At 37.8% G+C, this 20,577-nt stretch overlaps 1 protein-coding gene across 11 annotated transcripts in view; it reads right to left on the bottom strand.

Annotated features, from left to right (window-relative positions):
* The window catches only part of ARHGEF10 (Rho guanine nucleotide exchange factor 10), a 119,509-nt gene that overhangs the window by 20,203 nt on the left and 78,729 nt on the right, over window positions 1–20,577 (bottom strand). For all 11 annotated transcript variants that reach the window (XM_054820521.1, XM_054820519.1, XM_054820516.1 and 8 more), the window contains 7 exons: window positions 17,961–18,076; window positions 16,148–16,275; window positions 15,564–15,664; window positions 14,167–14,288; window positions 10,655–10,741; window positions 9,283–9,506; window positions 7,951–8,108 (listed from right to left, as the gene is read on the bottom strand). In XM_054820521.1, the coding sequence (XP_054676496.1) occupies window positions 7,951–8,108; window positions 9,283–9,506; window positions 10,655–10,741; window positions 14,167–14,288; window positions 15,564–15,664; window positions 16,148–16,275; window positions 17,961–18,076 (936 nt within the window). The remainder of the gene's footprint in view (window positions 1–7,950; window positions 8,109–9,282; window positions 9,507–10,654; window positions 10,742–14,166; window positions 14,289–15,563; window positions 15,665–16,147; window positions 16,276–17,960; window positions 18,077–20,577) is intronic.

Here is a 20,577-nt window from a genome sequence, read left to right as displayed (position 1 = left end):
CTGTTCTTCATGACTCATATGTACCATTAGTAATAAAGAAACTTCTGGAAAAGTTGCCATTTGCTAGCAACCACGTTATTCTCAAATTAAATTCTTAAGTGGAGGCTGCCCAAACTCTACGAATGCTTTAACCACTGTAGGCAGTTCAGCGCAAAGCCTTCAGAGAGTGGAGCTGCACGTGTGCGCGTGTCCTGACTTTCGCTAAGTTATGCTGACTGCAGAAGTTGTAACAGCATCCAGTACGTAGCACCTTCATATTTCCGTTTTAGGGATAAAAGCAGCATAAATCTAGTATATTCTTACTGTCTCTTCTGAAGGATAAAGACCCTGAATTTGGGCAAAGAGCAGATATGCTGAGCAAGAAGCCATCTTTTCTTCTGTAGTTGTATTTTCCACACTGTACAACACAGTAATGTACAGACAAAACCATTCACTGAACTCAACAGTTCTTTCTCTTAAATACATTCCATCTATACATTAATCTATATATAAAGCATAGCTGATACTGAAGTGACAGGTGAATAGGGATTTTCAGAATCACAACTGTGGACTCGGATTTCAATTTTGCTTAAATTTCAACCATCTAAGATTTTTCTTGTTTTAAATCTGGATCTTTATTCTGTCCACTTCCATGCAACAGCTTCCTCAGACAACTAAGCATTAAGCCGTGTTATTAATTCTGATCAAGTCTTATTTAAAATTATTATCTAGCATTTGTAATAGTTTTAAGTGAAAAGGAAAATTAGTACTGGTGTGAGGTGGATGTCGAGTGCAAAATAAAAATTCTAAAACAACTTGCTGCAAGGTAAGAAGATGAGTTCAATATTACCAATGTTATGAATGCTATCAGTATTATGAATATTTGATTCAACAAATGTGCATATCAAAACTCAGTTCTCACAAAACCATTTTCTGTTGGTGCTTTTAGCACAGCACTTAACAATCAAGTTAGCTTGAAGAGTTCAGTGGGATTGGATTTATGAAAGAGGTGAGATAGAGACCTGATGTCTTTGATGTTATCAAGACTTCATGCAAAGAAACTGCAATCCCACTTGATATATTGGCCCAGGAAAAATCCAAAGCTATCCCTTTACCCAGATACCCTAGCCATGCGATAAGGCTATCCTGTAGTACTTCTTTATTTCTTCCTGCAAACATTGCTGTCTTCCAGATCAGACAGCATCTGAGACAGATGAGGGGAAAAAAAGGGCAGGGGGAGACTCTCTTGTCTGGTAATTAGGGCAGTATTTAAATGATGGGTCAGCTGTGTTCCAGTCCCTGCCTCAGTGAATGCTTAATTAATTATAAAACTGGAATGGCACCAGGAGAAGAAATTAAGCACCGTGCATCTCTCTCCTCTTATTTTGCGGCAGCCAGGGAAATCTCTTGAGAGCTGGAAGCATGGGTACAAATCCTCTCAAGCAAGGCAAGGGATTAAGCCTGGTAATCCAACATACTTCTGTGAATGCTTTATCCACAGGCTGCTTGCTAAAAGCAAGATCACAACTTCATTTTGCTGACCAAGAATTTTATCGCCTATCACCAAAATTACTTAGCAAGTCTGTGTCTAGTTCACAAGTTGTTTCAAAACTATCAAAATCACACTTTTAAGACAACATAATTCTCGCTCTCTCTCCAGATCTCAGCAGACCCTATTCAATGCCTGCCTGCACAGACTTCATGTTTGACGTTGGCTATTTCACATTATCTGTCTGATCCAAAGTTCATTGCTTCTAAAATCTAAGTGAAAAGAAGTATTATCTCTATTCTACTTGTGTAAACACCTGCAGATTCAAGACATACATACGTAAGCAGGTCCAACAACTGGCACTATCTGTGTATTTAAAATTAGGTGCAGCATTTGCAAAAGATATGAAACAGCTTTCTTTGATGTTATAAATTCTTGGTTAGTTTATTAAATCAATAACTAACTGATTTTTTCCTAAGAAAAGAGAAAAGCAGCAAGAAATAGTAGCTGAGAGAAAACTTTTGCCAACAAAGTCTCAAGGCATACAATAGGACAAAGCCAGTGCAAGGAGCCCAGCAAATTATTTTCTGAAAAGCAGGAATTGAGCAAAAGAAAAATAAGCAATGAAGATGTATATATGTCCTGGTTTTAGCTGAGACAGAGTTAATTTTCTTTCTAGTAGCTGGTATAGTGCTGTGTTTTGGATTTAGTATGAGAATAATGTTGCTAACACACTGATGTTAACAACACATAAAGATGATTGCATGTGCAAGTGTTAGTTGACTCAGATCTTAAACTGACCACATCAAAGCAGGTATAGACTCTTACTATAGATATACCAAATGCCTAGTTCACAAGATATAACAGTTTCTGGTAGTCTCTGTAACGTTACTGTAATAGAATATAGACATCTATACGAATTGCAGGTATTTTCAAGAATGAGATGTGTCTACAAAAACAAATCTAGGGGCTTCTGGAAATAAGATGTCATAACTTCTGATATTTGCATATTAGATGAATATTTAAAACATGAGAACACAGTTTTTAGGCACTATTGTGTCTATGCACTAATAGATCTGTGTTATGCTGCTATCTGTAATACTCTCTGTAAGTTCTACTTCGCCAAAAGTTACGTGCCATAGTCCTTTCTGTGGTTTGTTTCCATAAAACCCAACAATGGAAAGTAATATTATTTTATAATAATTTATAAAAAAAGTTTCTTATTTAAAGAATTTATTACTATTTAGTATTTTTATAATTATAACTTGTTGGTGCTCTCAAGTCTTCATACGAGATAACCTAATAAAATATAGCTTAGCTCCTCAGTCTTTTTAAAGTTTGTAGTAATTTTCCCTTCCTTTACGCTTTCAGTCGAGCTGACTGAACATGCTTTTTTGTTGGTAGCTTCCTCTCTTGCTTAGCAGCACTATTGATGATTTCAACAGAGCTGCCAACACAGTCCTGGGAAGAGCGGTTGTTGGTTAATTTGTGCAGTGGAGCACAAACATTTTTTCCATCACATGGTACATAAAACACGACTGTTGAGGAGTAAGATGGTAGCTACAGGAGTAAAAAGTTTAGCACATTTCCGATCACTTGGAAATAAGCTGAGAGACTCAGGCCTGCTCTTCTAAACAAGGTGTAACTAGGAATGCTCTGTGCTACACATGCATATAGTCATTTTATGCAACAAATTCTTCATGCTAAATAGCTGACAGAGCTCTACCTAAAATTACAGAGAAGGGTGGTGCTGGAAGTCCCAGCATGACCTAGGCAAATAAAACTGATAGCAATGTCAACATATTTCTGGTTACAAAGTATTAGGTGACACTGCTAACAGTGATAATGTAGTCAAGACAATAGTATTTATTTCTTTTTCAGTATCACTGCTCTAGTCCTCTCCCTAACAGTTTAATACCATTCCTTACTTTTCATAGCAATACCTCTCACCACATTTACTTTAAGTGTCCATCCTCCAAGGATGAAGACTCCACAACCTCTCTGGGCAACCTGCACTGGTGCTCGGTCACCCACACAGTAAAAAAGTGTTTCCTGATGTTCAGAGGGAACCTCCTATGTTTCAGCAGTTTGTGCCCACAGCCTCTGGGCCTGTCACTGGGCACCACTGAAAAGAGCCTTGTTCTGCTCTCTTTGCACCCTCCCCTCAGGTATTTATAGACGTTGATGACATCACCTCTGAGCCTTCTCTTCTCCAAACTGAACAGTCCCAGCTCTCTCAGCCTTTCCTCACAGGAGAGATGCTCCAGTCCCTTCATCATCTGAATGGCCCCATGCTGGACACTCTCCAGTATGTCCATGTCTCTCTTGTAGTGAGGAGCCCAGAAACCAGATCCAACCCTCCCAGTGTGGCCTCACCAGTGCTGAGGAGAGGGGAAGGATCACCAAACATGCCAAGCGTTGTGAATTTAATTCTAGAGGTGAGTGTCCGAGGCCTGCTGTGGGTGCTGTACACACAAGTGAAAGGCTACACATACCAATCACGTGCCAAAACAACAGGCATTGCCATGAAAGCAGCATGTCTTTTTTGGGCATCTATTTGCTCATCTTAACCAAACTCTTTCTGAAACTACTAATATATTAATTCTTCTACTCTTTGCCACAATCATCCTGAGTTTTTACTTTCTTTTTCCTGTTTCTCTCCATGCTCTTTACAGGACTTTATGGAAAGGAAATGTATATCAATGTCTAGTAGAAAGGAAGTAGCTGGAACTGACTAGAGTATATCAGGAACAATACACCTATGTTATATAAAGATTGTGATTTCCCTTTCCTAAGATACTTTTGTGAATGGAAGTCAAACACATGCTGACCTTTTTTGCTATTACATCACTCAGAAAACACATCTGCTGGGCTGTCTGGAATCATCACAAAGGGGTTTTGTTATGTTTTTTAAACAAAGACAATACAATGTACTTTTTCCTTAACCTCATCTACAAGTGTTTTGCCTGGAAATACTCCTAATAATTTGGCCTGAGACAAACACTACATACACAATATTTCAAACTGATAACTGTGCAAAAGTTAATAACACTGTAAACAAGTTCCCAACACACAAGGTGTCAGAAACCTTACAATCTGCATCGCTACCATTCCTACATATACCAGCATGTAATGCATTAGCTATTGCATGGTTCCCCAAACTAGTCTTCTCACCCACATAAAATTAAGGATTATTAAGGACAATTATTAGGGCTCCTATTTTTAGAATTAACAAATTAGCTGACCTACATGCTAGTCTTTCTGTGACATTTTCACAGATCACCACATTAGCTCACATTTGAGAACTGAGTAGATTTTACGATATCAAGCGCGCCATTGACTTTGCTTTTAATTTATGTTCAAATGCATTCAAGCTCAAGTACTTTTTAACTCATAAGAGACATGGATACAGAAGTGTCTCAGTAACACATGACTACCCTCCATAAGGGAAGTCTCACTGCGCACCTTCAACTCTACCACTAATGTGCACGTGTTCCTTGGTTTACTATACATACTTCTTAGTTTCCATTTTAAATTACTTCAAGACAAGACTTTCTGCAGCCAGAAAGCACTCTGGATGCTGTTGATCTGACAAAGTTCTCTTGTGAAGAAAATCAGGAGAAAGTACTTGCTGTTTCTAAACAAGCTGGATATTTATGTGCATTGAGCCATCTGAAAATAATAGGAGAAAACAGAGCTATTTGGGTACTGAACACCGAATGACAGGAGTTGTGGGTCTTTGACTACATATATAAAGGCATCGAGCTTGCTGTTGGAGCGAGTACAGAGGAGGGCCACAAAGATGATCAGAGAGCTGGAGCACCTTCTTCTGTGAAGACAGGTTGAGAGTTGGGGTTGTTCAGCCTGGAGAAGAGAAGGCTCCACCGAGACCTTATTGCAGCCTTCCAGTACCTGAAGGGGGCCTACAGAAAATCTGGAGAGGAACTGTTTACAAGGGCAGGTAGTGATAGGACAAGGGCTAATGGCTTTAAACTGAAAGAGGGTAGATTTAGACTAGATACAATGAAAAAATTCTTTACTGTGAGGGTGGTGAGGCACTGGAACAGGTTGCCCAGAGAAGCTGCGGATGCCCCCTCCCTGGAAGTGTTCAAGGCCAGGTTGGATGGGGCTTTGGGCAACCTGGTCTGGTGGAGGGTGTCCCTGCCCATGGCAGGGGGGTTGGAACTAGATGGTCTTTGAGGTCCCTTGCAACCCAAACCATTCTATGATTCTCTGATTCAGTGACTGAACTGATCCACTACACTTTCTATCCATAAAGGAAGAAACAAGGATCCCAACTCTAATACAGACTGTGAGGTAGGTTTTCATCCTTTTCATTCATGGAGTTCCACAAAAGGCTGCACAACCATTTAATCTGTGCATTCCACAGCATTTGTCCATCTCAGGCTTCAAATCAAGATGCCTTGTAATGTAGTGACCATATTTCATGCTCACTTTTAAATCTTTCCTTAATCTCCTTTATGCCAATGGACCAAAACCCAAGTTGAAGTGCATGGCTGCAAAGTAACCTCCTCTGTAGAACAGACTGCGACCCTGATGAATTACACAATGCTCTTTGGAGGCTGCATTCCCCCTCCCTCCCTCCCGTTTCACCGCTGGGATTCCTTTGTCTGGTAAAATAGGTCATTGCTCATAAAAACACCACTCCAGGGCTGACTGCCTCACATGACCACAGCAGCCAACTATAAGGAATATGAAAGCTAACATGGGAGCAGATGATTCACAGAACTTTCATGAGGCATCGAAAACTGAAATAACACACACAGACCAAACTGTAAGGAAAGGGACTACAAGATGAGTCAGAAAAATGTAAACGTATATTTCCCATCTCAGAGCTTCAGTGATCCTAAAATAGACTGTGACAGACTCTATGAATATCTAGCTGCACAAAACTGGTGTCTTCAGAGTAAGATAACCAAGTGCCACCATGATCCTGGTCAATACAACATAACCTCTGGCTCTTCACGTAATTCAGCCTGGTTAACAGCTCTTCCCTGTCCTTAACATCCTATGTAGCTATGCAACTCATGCATCCTTTCTTACCTATACTGCCAAGGATGCCGCTCGTGTTTTTGAAGTGGTCTTTTCTAGAAGAACTTGAGTGATGGCAATTGCAGTCTTAAACAGCTTAAATATACCAATCCCTTTCAGAGAAGATGACAGATTCATTTTACTACCACACCCAGGTACATATAGAAACTGAATCATCAAAAATGATATTATGAGACTAGGATCAAGGCCTCACTCCTGTGCCTCCAAAACAAAGAAAAATCTGCTATTCAGTGGTAAAAAAAATAATAAAAATTTAAAAGGAACTGAAATCTAATGTCTGGCTTCAGATCAGAAACAACTCAACAGGAAGCCCACTGGGTTGAAGATGACAACTGGTGAAAGGAAATCTCTTTCCCCAACACTTTTTTCAGATTCTTTGTTGCTTGAAAAAAAAAAAAAATTGCATCCTGTACCACTTCCAAACTAAGCCTTTATATGACCTAATATTCGACACATAATTTCTTTCAAGATTCAAGATACTGAGCTTGGCTTCTCAGTTAGAGGCTGGCAGGATTTAGTAGCCAAGGTGTAATGCACACAAATGCAACTGCACTGTTTACAGGGCCCATCTCATGCAAGAAGTACAACAACCATCATTATGCAGCTCACACTAACAAGGTATGCCCGATCTCTGCTGGCTCTGCACTGTGCAAGGTTAGGTGCCTCTGTGCTAACATCTCACTTAAAACCTCAGGTTTCAGTCTGAGTAAAGTCTCACTAATTTGGAACTGAATTAACTACATATGTATGCAGTACTGCAGGAAAGTTAGTGAGACATCCTGGAAGTACGCAGAGAAGCACCCAAACCAGCTGTGGAGAAGACAGTTCTGGTTCAGAGGTATCACCTGGGATTCTCCTTTACTCAAATTATTTTAGCCAATTACTTAGCTAGATACAAAACAACCAACCATGATGTTAACGGAAGCAGGAGTCCTACTGTGAAATACACGAGCCGCACGCGTAGGGAAGACTTCTCCTATCTGTACAGTAAAAATGGAATTGTCATTTCAAATGAGATATACAGGAATTTCTAGCGATAGGGATTTTTTTGTCTTTCATAAACACCAGTACTGGGCAGTCGAATGGAATGAGCATTGTGCTGTGAAAAATACAGTATACTATCTGTTACCTCAAACTTCTGGATTCTTGCAACACTGAAGACCTCAGGGTTTAAGCTAAGGGGCACAAATCAGTTTTCATATGTATCATATGGTGAAAGTGGGAACAGTATCAAAGTATCTACTATCTTTCAAAAAAGAGAAAACAAAGTGTACTGAAAAGTGTAGCAACCTTAGTTCAGCAGTTTTACAGAGAATTTTAGGAAAATATAATAGCGGAAAACTACTTCTGCCAAAATATACTGACATGTGAGTTCCTCAGGATGTTATCAAATCATATCACTACATTACCTTCTGCTTTGGTGTAGATTGAGATGTTTCCATTTACCAAGCCAGCAAACAAGTATTGAGACATATATGTTAAGCTCATAACAGTTGATTTTTCAGGAGTGAAGAAGTGTTGAAGTCGAATTTTCTTTGAGCCTTGGCAACTTTTGTAAATAGAAATGCTATAAAAAGAAGCAAGAAAAAATAAACCTGTGAAATTATGTTTTATTTAGTTCTTATTAGAATATGTACAAAAGAGGTTTAGAACAAAATATTGAGGGAAAAATATTTTCTCCTTCCATTCATAGGAAGATGAGTATGGAAAGGAGCATCTTGACCCTCCAAAAATGTTTATGTAGACAATTTGCAATTACTTAACATTGACATATGACAACACTTTTCATATTATCTTGTCTAGAGAAACATTTATTCAACAAAGAAACATAATAAAAATTCTGCTTAAAGTCCTTATTATGAGTCTATCCGAAACTTTCTATTAGTTTAAAAAAAATATGGATTAAGTATTATCTGGAGAACTAAGGAAAACAGAAGAAAAACTCACTACCAGACACCAATTACACTTAAAATTCCCATCGTTCCTACAGATTATTACCATGGGTATGTTAGGAATACTGAATAATTACATCTGGAATTAATTGCATTTCACCAACAAAGATAATCAGTACAATTAGATGTTGGAATTTCTGAAAATATAGCATATTCCTTGGAGAAATTTATTCTCCTTCATTTATACTTGTTAGAAACACCTTCAAAAAAAAGTCACATGTAGTCACATACTTACACCCTCACTACTTACAGCAAGATCTGTTTGCTTACTGACCTGTAAGTTTAGAAAAACGTAGCTTTGTTCTTCAATATAAATCATGTGATGACTCAGTAGGGTCATCAATTCAAACACAGAAAAATAAGTCAACAGTAAACAGCAACATTATTTATTCAAATGACAAATCCTGCACAATATCAAAGTGTAGAAGGTTAATGAGTTCCTCATTTAACACTTTGTCATTCTGAAAATTTTCCAATACCTAAAGATTATGCTGTAACATTACAAAAGTGGTATGTACATTTTTCAGACATGATGTATGATAAATTAATCCTCTTTCATCAAAGATACATATTATTTTAATTTCAAATACTACATAGTATATTTTAAAACCATGTAGAGTGCATTTTTTCCTTGATTTAGGTAGAAAGGGTAAGTTGAGGTCACAAGGTATTCAGGGATACTTTTTTAAAAAAGAATACATTTTCTTGGAATTATCTCACACAATTTTGCTGTAGTATAGTAAACTTAATGAATAAATCATAACACAGTACATTAAAAGCAAGAATCACCTTCCTTCTTCCATGCCAAGGCAAATAGTAGGCACAGTAGAAGCTTTTGCAAGAACATTTTCAGAGTCGAGAGCCTTATTTTGCTCTTTCAGTTTCTCCTCCTCTGGTATGTAGACCATGCAGAGAATCCGTGATTCCACATTGAAACATTCAATAACCTTGGGGCCGGAGCTTTGAAATGAGACTATTGCAATCTGGCCCATCTGATTAGTACAACTGCCAATCTGAATTGGAAAGAGGAAAAAAAAAAAAAAAAAAAAGACCAAGACTGATACCTGTCTCCAGGAAGATCTGCAGTAACAAAAAGGAATGACTGTAAAGTTAATTGAAGAGTTCATCTCAAGTTATATGCGTGAATATGAGTTGTCATGCATTAAAACATAAATGAGAAAGTAATTCAGCACAAATACAAGAGATTTCAAAACATTATATACACAAAATTCCCTTGTATACTCACAAAAAACAGTTCTTTGTTTTTTGAAAGGAGGAATATTATGTCCTATTCTGATGTCTGACTCGTATCTATATACACATAATGTAATGCAAATACAGTAAATACCTGTGTAATATATTATTTTAATAACTAGTGTTCTAAGTTATCTCAGATTCTCTTAAAATAGGTAATATAGCCTGTCCTTTATAATTATTAATATAATCCCTTTTGTAAACTTGCTGATACAGGATCCTAAACTTCTCCCTGATCCAGACCTAAGTATCATCAATATGTCCACAAATCTGTACATCTTAGGGATCTGGGAAGAGAAATTATATGGGTCACCTTGAAAAAGATCACTGACAAAAGCTATTCCTAACTTCTATTTTTAATTCATAAGGGTTCCCTTAAAATTTCGGTATTGTAGTAACAAGAAAAGCTACTGAAATGATTAGCTTTTTTTTTTTTTGAAAAAAAAAGTATTGGCTATCTCACATTGTCTGCTAGAATAGCTGCATAAGGAGTCATAAGAATAAATCATAATAGTTTTTTTTCCCCTATGTATAGGCCTAAACAGATTATTCATGGCTAAAACATTTTTAAAATACGGAAACAAACAACAGGACAGCGTAAGCTCATATGGGTTTTAACAGCCCTCATTATAAATTAGCACATAACTCACTTCTGAATTTGCTCAGCACTTTGGAATTAATTTTGTGCCACACTAACAAATCACACACACACAACTGACACCCTACAGAGAACAGCAAGATCACATGGACAAAATTACTAGCTATCCTTTATAGAAGTCCATCTTCAAACAAACAAACAAAACCAACCCAAAATTAATTTCAGACTCGTATGTTGCTGAGAGTCACAAAAAGCAATGCAAAGAAACAGGATACAATCCCATTTTTAGCTTTTAAAGATCACGCTTACCCAAAGAAAACCATGTTCCATGGCACAGGAATCTGACTCTGTTTCACCAGAGAGGTACGGTTCAGGATTATAAGCAGCACATTCAATCTGCAAACAAAGGATAAGAGAATAGTTACCACATTAAAAAGATATACCTGATTCTGCCTAATTTCGTCTGTAATTAACTAAAGCATTTAAGGATATCAAAGAATCACAGAAGGTAAGAAGTCAGTTTAGTCCATCCAGCTTCCTGTGGGCACGGTCAGCTGCACATATGTTGCTCCTGACACATTCCTGATCTACTCTTACAGACATTAAAGCCAAAGACTACAAATTCTCTACCTGATCTGCTCAAATGCTTCATAATCTTTAAGTCTTTGCAAATCCTCAACCTAACATCATCCTCACTGTAATCGTTAGGTTGCTGCTTCTCATTTCAGCCACCAGGTACTTCCTTCCCTTCTGCAGTGTCCTTTTACATATAAGGCTGATATATGTCATGAGCCTGTCTGACTCTCCTCTTCATTAGGCTAAATTAACACTAGCACTTGATTAAATTTAAAAATTTTAAAAATATATTTCTTTTTATTCTTGTTTTTAAAATCCTTGATTATTATCACTTTTCCAACTGGCATCTCTCCAGCAGATATATCAGCTCCATATATCTGAGAGTGCAGAACTTCCTCACCTGAACACACTATTCTAGCAGAGCTGTTAGCAGTTAGCTGTTAGAAGCCAGTTTGTACACATCCCATTGATTATTTGCTCTTTGTAATAACATTACATTCTTAACCAATCCTTAGCTTGTTGGTCTATTAAAAATTACTTTTACAGCCTTTCTACTCAGCCACCTTCTCGATCTGTACTTGTGAAGCTCTTTATTTCTGCCTGAGCATACCACGTGTCCGTCCTACTGACTGTCATCCCTTTTTTCTCCCCCTCAAATTATTTCTGCAGGTGCTTTACTCATTTTGAATGCTAATGATATTCCTACTCCCTCCAAACTTCATGTCATCATGTTACTGTCCATAAATTAATAACCATACTCATGATTGTATCATGCAGGCAATTTAAGAAAAACCTGAAAGCTACACCAGACTCAAGATCTATATTTAAGTCCATCTCAACTCTGAAAATCACTCAAGCAACAAGGCTCTGAAAATAGGCAATTTTATGAGCAGACATGGATTTCTAGTTTCCCTAATTTCCCTAATATCCATAGCAGAGCTCCCTGAAGTTTATATAAACACTTTAAAACATATACAAGCAATTCACAACCGTGTAGAGAACGAAAAGGTTCCCAATGAGGTGTGACACTACATTTTTAGACAAGAGTCTCTATAGTCCACACTAATATTCTTGTCTCAGACATCAATGTCATTGTGATTATACTGTAGTACTACAGACAATTTAGTATTAACTTAGACAACTTCACCATAACTTGGGAACATCACCTCTCAACAGTGAATAATTAAAAAAAAAAAAAAAGGAAACAAGTAGGCGTAAGTTAGAGTTCTAAATTCCCAGTTTACTTAATTTTCAAAAGTGCTAAGAACTTCACAAATCTCCCTGAAGTCAGCAGGCATTACCAAGTGATTAGCAATAGTAAAAACAATGTTATGCATTCACCAAAGCAATTCACTATGAGGATAAAAGATGGAAACCAATGAGAAAAAAAAAAGAACAAGAGCTATCCATGCCAGTCTTAGCATGTCTCATTTAACACATGCTGAGACTATCTACTTGTAGTGGTGACTTACAGTAGCTGCGACAGCTAAATACATCACTAGTGAAAGAAGACAGCCTGCATGCTGGATATTTCTCAGGCTGCTTCTTACATCTCTGTGCTGCCTCTTACTCAAAACCAATGATGATTTTCCATAGTAGTTTCCCTGGTAGTTTAGCTCTCAATCTTGACAGAAGCTCTTTGCCTGGGGTGTAAATGTGCTCTGATGGAAGAAGTTGTTACAGGCTCCCTGCACCACTGGGCAGCCAGAGCAGCACACGGAGAGATAACAAGCAGGATCAGCCAAGCAAAGGCTCTCCTCCAACCCCAAGTTGTGACATGACACTCAAACTGCAGCTGAGGCTGTGCAAAACCTGCAATAATACTCAGATTATCTTTTCCAGTAGTATTGGGAACTTAGGAGCATCAGGCACACACCCACATCTTATCTTCAGGAGCTGCTAAACTGGCAAAGTTGACCAAGAGCTGAAGCAAACACTGCCACATGCTGTCTCCTCCTGAGGTGACCACAGCCAAGACCATCACCCAACTACATGGGCAACAGACTTTCCTTTCCTTTCAAAACAACTTGATTACAGGAGTTGAGCCTGAGCCTTCAAGGCTCCTGGCGCAGACCTACAGGACTTAAAAATGCAGAGGCTCTAAGAAAATATAAATATTTTAAGTTTCTGCAAAAAATTAAATTAGCATGGTTATTTCACCAGTGGTGGCTTTAGAAGGTATTCAGTACAGAAGAAGCTGACTATTTAACAAGACAAGAATGACTATGTACGTACAGGCAACTTTCAGTAGACTTTGGCTGCTGTAAACCACAGCTCTGCTTTGAAATTCAGTATCATAGAAATGACTCAATTTAACACCATTACACATTTCAAATGCACTTCCAGCCAGCAATTATTTTCCCCCAACATCCAGGCCTGTACACTCACGCTTGAAGTGAAGGTGCCAGCTGAACCTCCCTTCTGCGTAGGCTGTCCTAGCAATGAGGGTCTGCAGACTTAGACTTTAAGCAATACCCATGCGATGATGTTAGTGAACATTGGGATTCTGGCCATACATATATAATTTTAGTTCTGTTAGTGTTTTTGCAGAAGCCTAACAAACTGATTGTCAATAAGAACTCTTGCTGATGCACAGGAAAACACAGTATCCAGCACCCTTCACCCCTTCCATCTGTTGGTCTGGACATGCTGTACTTGTTTTCATCATTAAAGCCAGTGGTCAATGAGACTTCAAACACATTACTTTAGGAAATGAGCCATTAAGACGATTTCTGTATCATTGTTCAAAACAGAACTACATTTTATATACTACCCCATAAAACAGAATTGTAAAAATTATTTTTAAACTATTGCTCTCTGTGCAATAATGAAAATCAGAAGTTTAAGCAGGACTCAACATAATTACACCAGCACAGGACAGAGATCATGGAGATCAGATGCCTGCACTTTGTAAGCTGCAAGTTACTTTGGAACCTCAAACACTTGGAAACCTCAAGACCAATTCAAAATTCCCAGCACTTCTGTTTTCACTGAGTGATGAGCTTACATCTGAAAGTGAATGTCATGCTATACAAAAGTAAACACTATGTTCCTTAGTGCCTCAAATGTTGCAGATATTTTGCATTCCTGTGACCTTCTTGGACCTTGCTACTGGTCTTACACCAAGGTAGCAACTCTATAGAACTATTAGATGTGAACTAATAGATGCATTTACAATGTAGTACTTTTTAGTAGTTATATCACACACAAAAGTAATTTTAATTTCGTATAATAATTCTGTTCACCTTAAACTCCTGTTGCTTGGCCATCATCACTGGCATGTGTCTAACAAGGAGAGGATGTTTCTCCTTTTTGATTTGATTCCCATCATCTTCTACACAGAACCAACCTAACAGGTTATCCTCCGCTGTAACAGAAAGAACAAACAATAAACATCCCACAATACTTTCACTGAATAATCACTTACAACTTTCTACAGGAATAGAAAAGAATCTTGTTAGGACTGGTTAATACTGGTCAGGCTGTTCTCATACCATATATGCTTTTGTAGGAATAAATGACAGCTTAACACTATGAGCAAAAATTCAATATAGTAGATCACGTACATATTGATAATGCAAAAAATAAGATGTAACACTAGCAAAATGTTAAGTGTGTTCTCTTAATGATCTTGTCAGTAGGTTATTAAAAGAGGAAAAGGTGCACTTGCGTTAGAGTGCTATCAAACCACTCCTCAGGTTCTAGGAAATCTGGTTTGCAAACAGCATTTCTCTGCCAGTCTAAGTGACATTGCTACCAACTACTATCACTACCATAATTATAAGGATACTCCTGGAATGATGGAGACATCCATTCGCCGTTCTTATGTTTTCAGTGTTTTGCCTGCCTTCAGTGAGATACCATAAAAGCACTGCTTTTTGAGCATGCTTTCTAGCAAGTGCATATCCTCAATGTTTCTCCACTTAGGCATCGAAAATCCCTAAAATCATTTACCGTTTGAAGTCTATGCCTCCTGTGGAAACACAGGAGACTAAAAACATCACAGGAGAGCACATTCTTTATTGCTCCTACCTAGATCAGGTTTGTTTGTGATAATCCCTCCAGTGAAGACTACAGATTTATGCTAAAAAAACCCCCAACTCCCTCAAAAAACTTGAGTTTTACATATCCAGTACAGAAGTACTGCATTATATTAAAATGACACCCATAAGTTTATTTCATGCTCAGAAAGCTAAACAAATTAACTCAACAGCTTTACTAATATCTCCTAGCTAAAATAATTCTTAAGCTAAAACTGAGAAGTTTGAACCTGAAAGGCCTAAGTTTCAAAAGTTTCTAAGCTCTGAATAAATAAGTTTATAATGGAGTAGCTTCCTCACCTGTGTGTCTTGCAGTGTATCTCGTTCACTTTGATTTAGATGTAACAATTAGTGATGATTATCATGAACTTGATTAAAATACTGTAGAAACTATATTCCTTCATAATGAAACCCCCATCCTATCTATAACATCATTACTACGTAGTGATACACATCACTACTATTTACTCTATTGCAATTTTAACATCTGCAGACAGATGTTCACAATAACATACATTTTCTAAAAAATAAAAATAAAAACATTACACTGTACATTGAGGGCTATCTTAATTTGATAGGAAATTTAAGTAACTAAGAGTTACCAAGGGCCAGTTTAGCCATTTGTAAATTGTTGATCCAAGACTGTTTGATAGCAGGGGTAAATGTATTGAACACAGCTGTAAAGAAAGTGGGCCGCCCAGACCTGCAAGGCAAAAAATAAGCCACTCTAAATGCACTGAATATGAGATATAGTCAAGCTAGAGATGTTGAGCACAATGAAATTTCATTATTTTCTAATACTTAGACAAAGACACAGCTCTGGTATAAGCATGCAGGCTGTGATATGCCATATGCCCATCTTCCTACACTTTACATGAAATGGTATGAGAAGACCACCCTCCTTGGTGAAGGAATGTCACAGTGACTGTTCCCTGTTCGCTGTCACTGCCACGATTCCTCTCTTGCTTCTTGCATCTGGAACACAGGGTTGAGGAGCGGGAGAAATACTACAATGCTGCCCTGGAACATGCAAGTTCCCAGCACTGTGGGATGAGAGCAGAAGTCAGAGGCTAACTGCGGAGACAGAAGAGAGGGAAGAGCTGCAGATTCCCGTATCCTCCCTCATACATCTATGCCTAATAGATAAGCCCATTTAGAAAGTTTTGTAATCAAGATTACTACTGACTTGTCCTGTTTTCCTGGGAGTTGCAGCTGAATTCTACAGCGATCTGCCGCTCTGATTTCATCTTCTTTTTTCAAAATCAGTTTTTGTAAACCTGAAGTCCAGTCATGGGCTACAGATTGGTTTAAGTTCTGAAAAATTAAAAAAGCTGAGATTCAATGCCAGCCTACTGGCCTATTTCCCACAGGCTAATTAAGGTGATCTCTGCACATAACAAACAATTCCTGGCACCTGGGCCTCATTTAGTTCACACTATAATCACAGATAATTTAGCCATAATTGTAAACACATTTCAAAAATACCTGTAAAATTTTTGCTAACATATTTTATCTGATGATTTAATCTCTCATTGCTCAGAGTTTGATGGTACACAAATGACATTCCCAAGCATTTGTCAGATTAAGAAATGTAAATTTGCATCAGGTGCAGGCAAAACCCTTTTACTTAATTTCAATAAGTAGTTACACAGAACCCACAAGTTCTGTTTCTAAAGAAAATCTCATGAAAACATCTACAAATCATACTGCCAGTATGTTTTTCTTCAAATCTTTGAGCCAAAATGTTTACAGAGCCATCATGAAAGCTGTCTGTGTGGTTGGAATCTGTTGAAGTAGAATGCTGAAACAATAACACTCTGGAAGCTGAGTGGTCACAGAGGGTAAAAGCACACCTGAGCAACACTTAAAGCATCACTAGTAATGAGCTGCTCACACAAAAAAGTACACTAATTTTCCACAGTTAGAATTTTATGAAAATTGAAGTCTTTTTCAAAAATAGAGAATCTGACCTCATTCCTCAACTAAACTGTTCAATTACCTTACCCATCTCAACCTGGAAACATTGACTGAATTTTAAGTTTTCAAAACACAGTTGGTTCTGACTGGCAGTACAGGCAGAAAGGTTTTGGATATCTTAATGGGTGAATGTCTTACGGTATCTGTGCTATAAATATTCCCAATAATGCAGCTGAAAATTCACCTTCAAATATTTGTGAAATTTTATCCAAAAGTATTGTTTCCATAAGCTTCCTTCGAAGTACATTTTTTCATAAAATGTTATGTTTTATTTAATGCCCTTGACTCTGAAGGCAAAATATCCCAAGAGAAACTCAGCTTTCATATACATATTCACAGACACACACACACACATATATATATCTACAGCCTACGGTGGCAGGTAGGAGTTAAAAATTGTGCCTAAGCATACATGAAGCATATAAAACGAAAGGCAAAAAAGCAATTTTTAAGTCTTAAGACTGTGGAGAACTCATTCTGAAATTAACAGTGTTAACATACCATACCTGTTTGCCAGAATATAAATTAAATAAAAGGGATGTGAACAAAGCCAAAGCAAATTACTTTCAAAATTCCTCTGAAAGTCCATTTATATTTTTGTGATTTGCACTCAGTTTTAAGTAGAACTCCCCCAAAAGCCAGGATTAAGAGCTCGGATGAGCATCAAGAGCTTCCTCCAACCAACCCTCCTCCTACTACCTTGTCTAACTGCAAGAATCCAATTTCTTAAGATCAAAATGTAATTCTGTTTCCATATAAGCTTATCAGCTACTGAGCAAATGCAGACACTTGTAGTATCCACCTACACTTAAAAACAATAAAGAAAAACAAGATTAAAAAGACAGCTGTAATCTACTTATAACTCTAAACATTTAACAGTAAATTAATTACTACAGTTAAAAAAACTTAATTCTCTTTACAGAGAGCGCTAAAGAATGTCTTTCACAGATCCTAGGGAGAGACAATTATGCTACTTTACAACAGAGGCATATTTGAAGAATAAATCCAGCTTTGTTTATTACCTGATAGTTTCCTTTAAGGCTGCATATTAATTGACTAATTTGACCAACTACATTCAAGTCATGTAAAAGGTTCTGCAGATCATGGTACAGTTGCCCTGGTCCCATATAGAGCTTGTCTAAAATGAATAAAAACATAATGTTATATATAAGATGATGTAATTCTCATTTAAAGGAGGAAAGCATGACAAAGCTAATAGCATTACCATACATTGCTATTTCTTAACACTATGAAAATTAAGGTTATCAAAACAGGCTTTACTCTCTCTAGACTGTAAAAACAACCAGTGCCCTGATGTGCAGCCAGGGTCTTCATTACTTCTGAAAATCAGAGTGGTTTATTTATACATTTATCAGACATTTCACTTTGCTCCTCCAGGTGCTTTCAGTGTCCCTGCCAACAGATAATTGTGAAATGAATCCTGGGAAATTATAGGTAGTAGTATGTTTATTAGCTTTGCATGTACAGGCATTACCATAGGCATTTCCTTTTAGCTCACCTTACCACTGCCTTTTAGAGTTACAATTAAGATTCAGGTTTGTTCATCTAGTATGACAGAGAGCATTATGTGTAGTTTTAATAAGCATGAACTAGAACTGTGACCACTTTCGAAGCTTCACTGGCCCCGAAATTTCTCGCTGACACGGAAGTGTTGCTTTGCACCGACCAGGAGACTTGCTGTTACACCTTAGTTCAAACATCCTTTCTGAAGGTTGCTTTTGGTCATGTGATGAAGCCAAAAAAAAATTATTTGTAACCTTCACTATGGTGGTTTAAAACTCAAAATTTGTTTAATTGATCACAAGACAGTTCTGGATCATACATCCGCATCCTAACACGAGCCTGCAATTTTACTCAATCGCTTGAAATTTTATTGCAATCGTGATTAAGTGAAAAAAGGATCTGCACTGAGATCAGCAACAAATCTTAACAGCAGCAGAAATATTTTTGCCTAGTCATCATTAAGTACCGACGTCTATAAAATAACACTAAACATTCTGATTGGTAGGATAAGTGTTCTGTTTAAATGCACAAAGCCTGCAAAGCCCTGCTAACGCTCTCTGCCTCCCAGATACGATGTTAGGAACAGGATGGCTATATAGCTTTTGCGGAAACAACGTTCTCCCTCTCGCCAAAAAACCCCACCCTGACTCATACAGAGTCAGCATGTTTCCCTTTGGCTGAATGGCAGAGCCAGGCTGGATTATCTTTCCAGGAAACCCCTGCAGATTATTTTGCTCACGCAGTTCAGTATTCAAACTACGCATCCTTCACCCTTACCACAACGCTGGAGGCTAGTTTAGGGCAAACTCCCCTGGAGCAGAAGGATTTCAACCCTGTGTTGGCAAGAACATGATCTAAATATAATGCTGGCTACCTGCTCTGCAGTCAGGTCAGGAGCACGGACACGAGCCGTCCCTCCTGGTCTGGCTGCCAGGGCAGATGGGTGCTGGACACAGCACCGCTGCCAGCCGAGGCACCTCCGTTCCCTGAGTCTGCTACAGGGACACAACACACCAAACACAAAGCTATCAGAATAGCATAATCCAGAACAAACATGAAAAATAAACACACACAAGACAGTTCTTCTTAAATTATTTGTATATTCTCAATTATGTATCAAAATAACTGTATTTTCTAAAGACATTTTCCTATTTGGAGGCATCGTACAGATCGAGGCCACCACCAGATGTTTTTCTTCAGTGTAATTCACTATATTAAGCTAGAAGTCTGCCTTAAACTTTGAAGAGTTTAAAATTTCAAGGCTGAAGGAAAATGTTAAGGATTACTTTATCTCTGAATTCTCACCTTTACTGCAGGAAAATGCAACATAAACCTGAGATATTACACAGTCCCATAAAATTTCAAATTATTCTCTTGCCTTTAAATCTTCTGGTAAATTGAATCAATGAAAGGATTTCTATGTATTGCCCTTGAGCACTAAACAGGCAAATGACCGCACTTACTACTATTTACCCAGCCATAGACGCAACTTTCATCCACCCTTCTTTGCCTGCTCTGAATGTTAATTAAAAGAACAATCTAGCCTTTCTTACCCTTAACAAGGAATCAGTCCATAAGAAAAGATCATTACATTTATTGTACACAATGAAAAGAAATGACTGCAAAGTAGAACTAAGAGGAAGAGTTTTCAGATTATGGTCAGTAGAATATGTTTGCAGATTTGTCTAAAAAAAAAAAAATAAAACGCTTTTGTGGAACTGCACAGTACATAATTTCATTAAGCTGCACTTTCATTTTCTTCAATCCAAACACATGAAAAATCAACACTGAAAGTTGTAAACACTTTTCCCCTTGTATCCCTCTTGTGTTTGCTCACACCTTTTTTCTTACTAACGGCTACAATAATTATAATTTGTCAAGTACCAGAATTGCTAGTTCCTAGACACATGAAATTGTTGATTTTGATGGGGCTGCTTGCAGAGAAAGGGGTGGGTCAGTGTTAACAGAAGCCCGGTGAAATCCAGCCAAAAGCCACGATAACGTGCCTGGCACTGTAAAGAACACAAATGAAATCATTCTTGCCCCAAATTTCTGTAACAAAATGGTAACTTCTGCAGAACAAAACTTACACTGATTAGAAGTAATTGGCAGTTT

The sequence above is a fragment of the Grus americana genome, chromosome 3 (assembly GCF_028858705.1).
Source record: "Grus americana isolate bGruAme1 chromosome 3, bGruAme1.mat, whole genome shotgun sequence".
In the NCBI taxonomy this organism is placed as follows: Eukaryota; Metazoa; Chordata; class Aves; order Gruiformes; family Gruidae; genus Grus; species Grus americana.
Note: the sequence above shows the minus strand (reverse complement) of the source record. Positions and strands in the feature narration are given on the sequence as shown.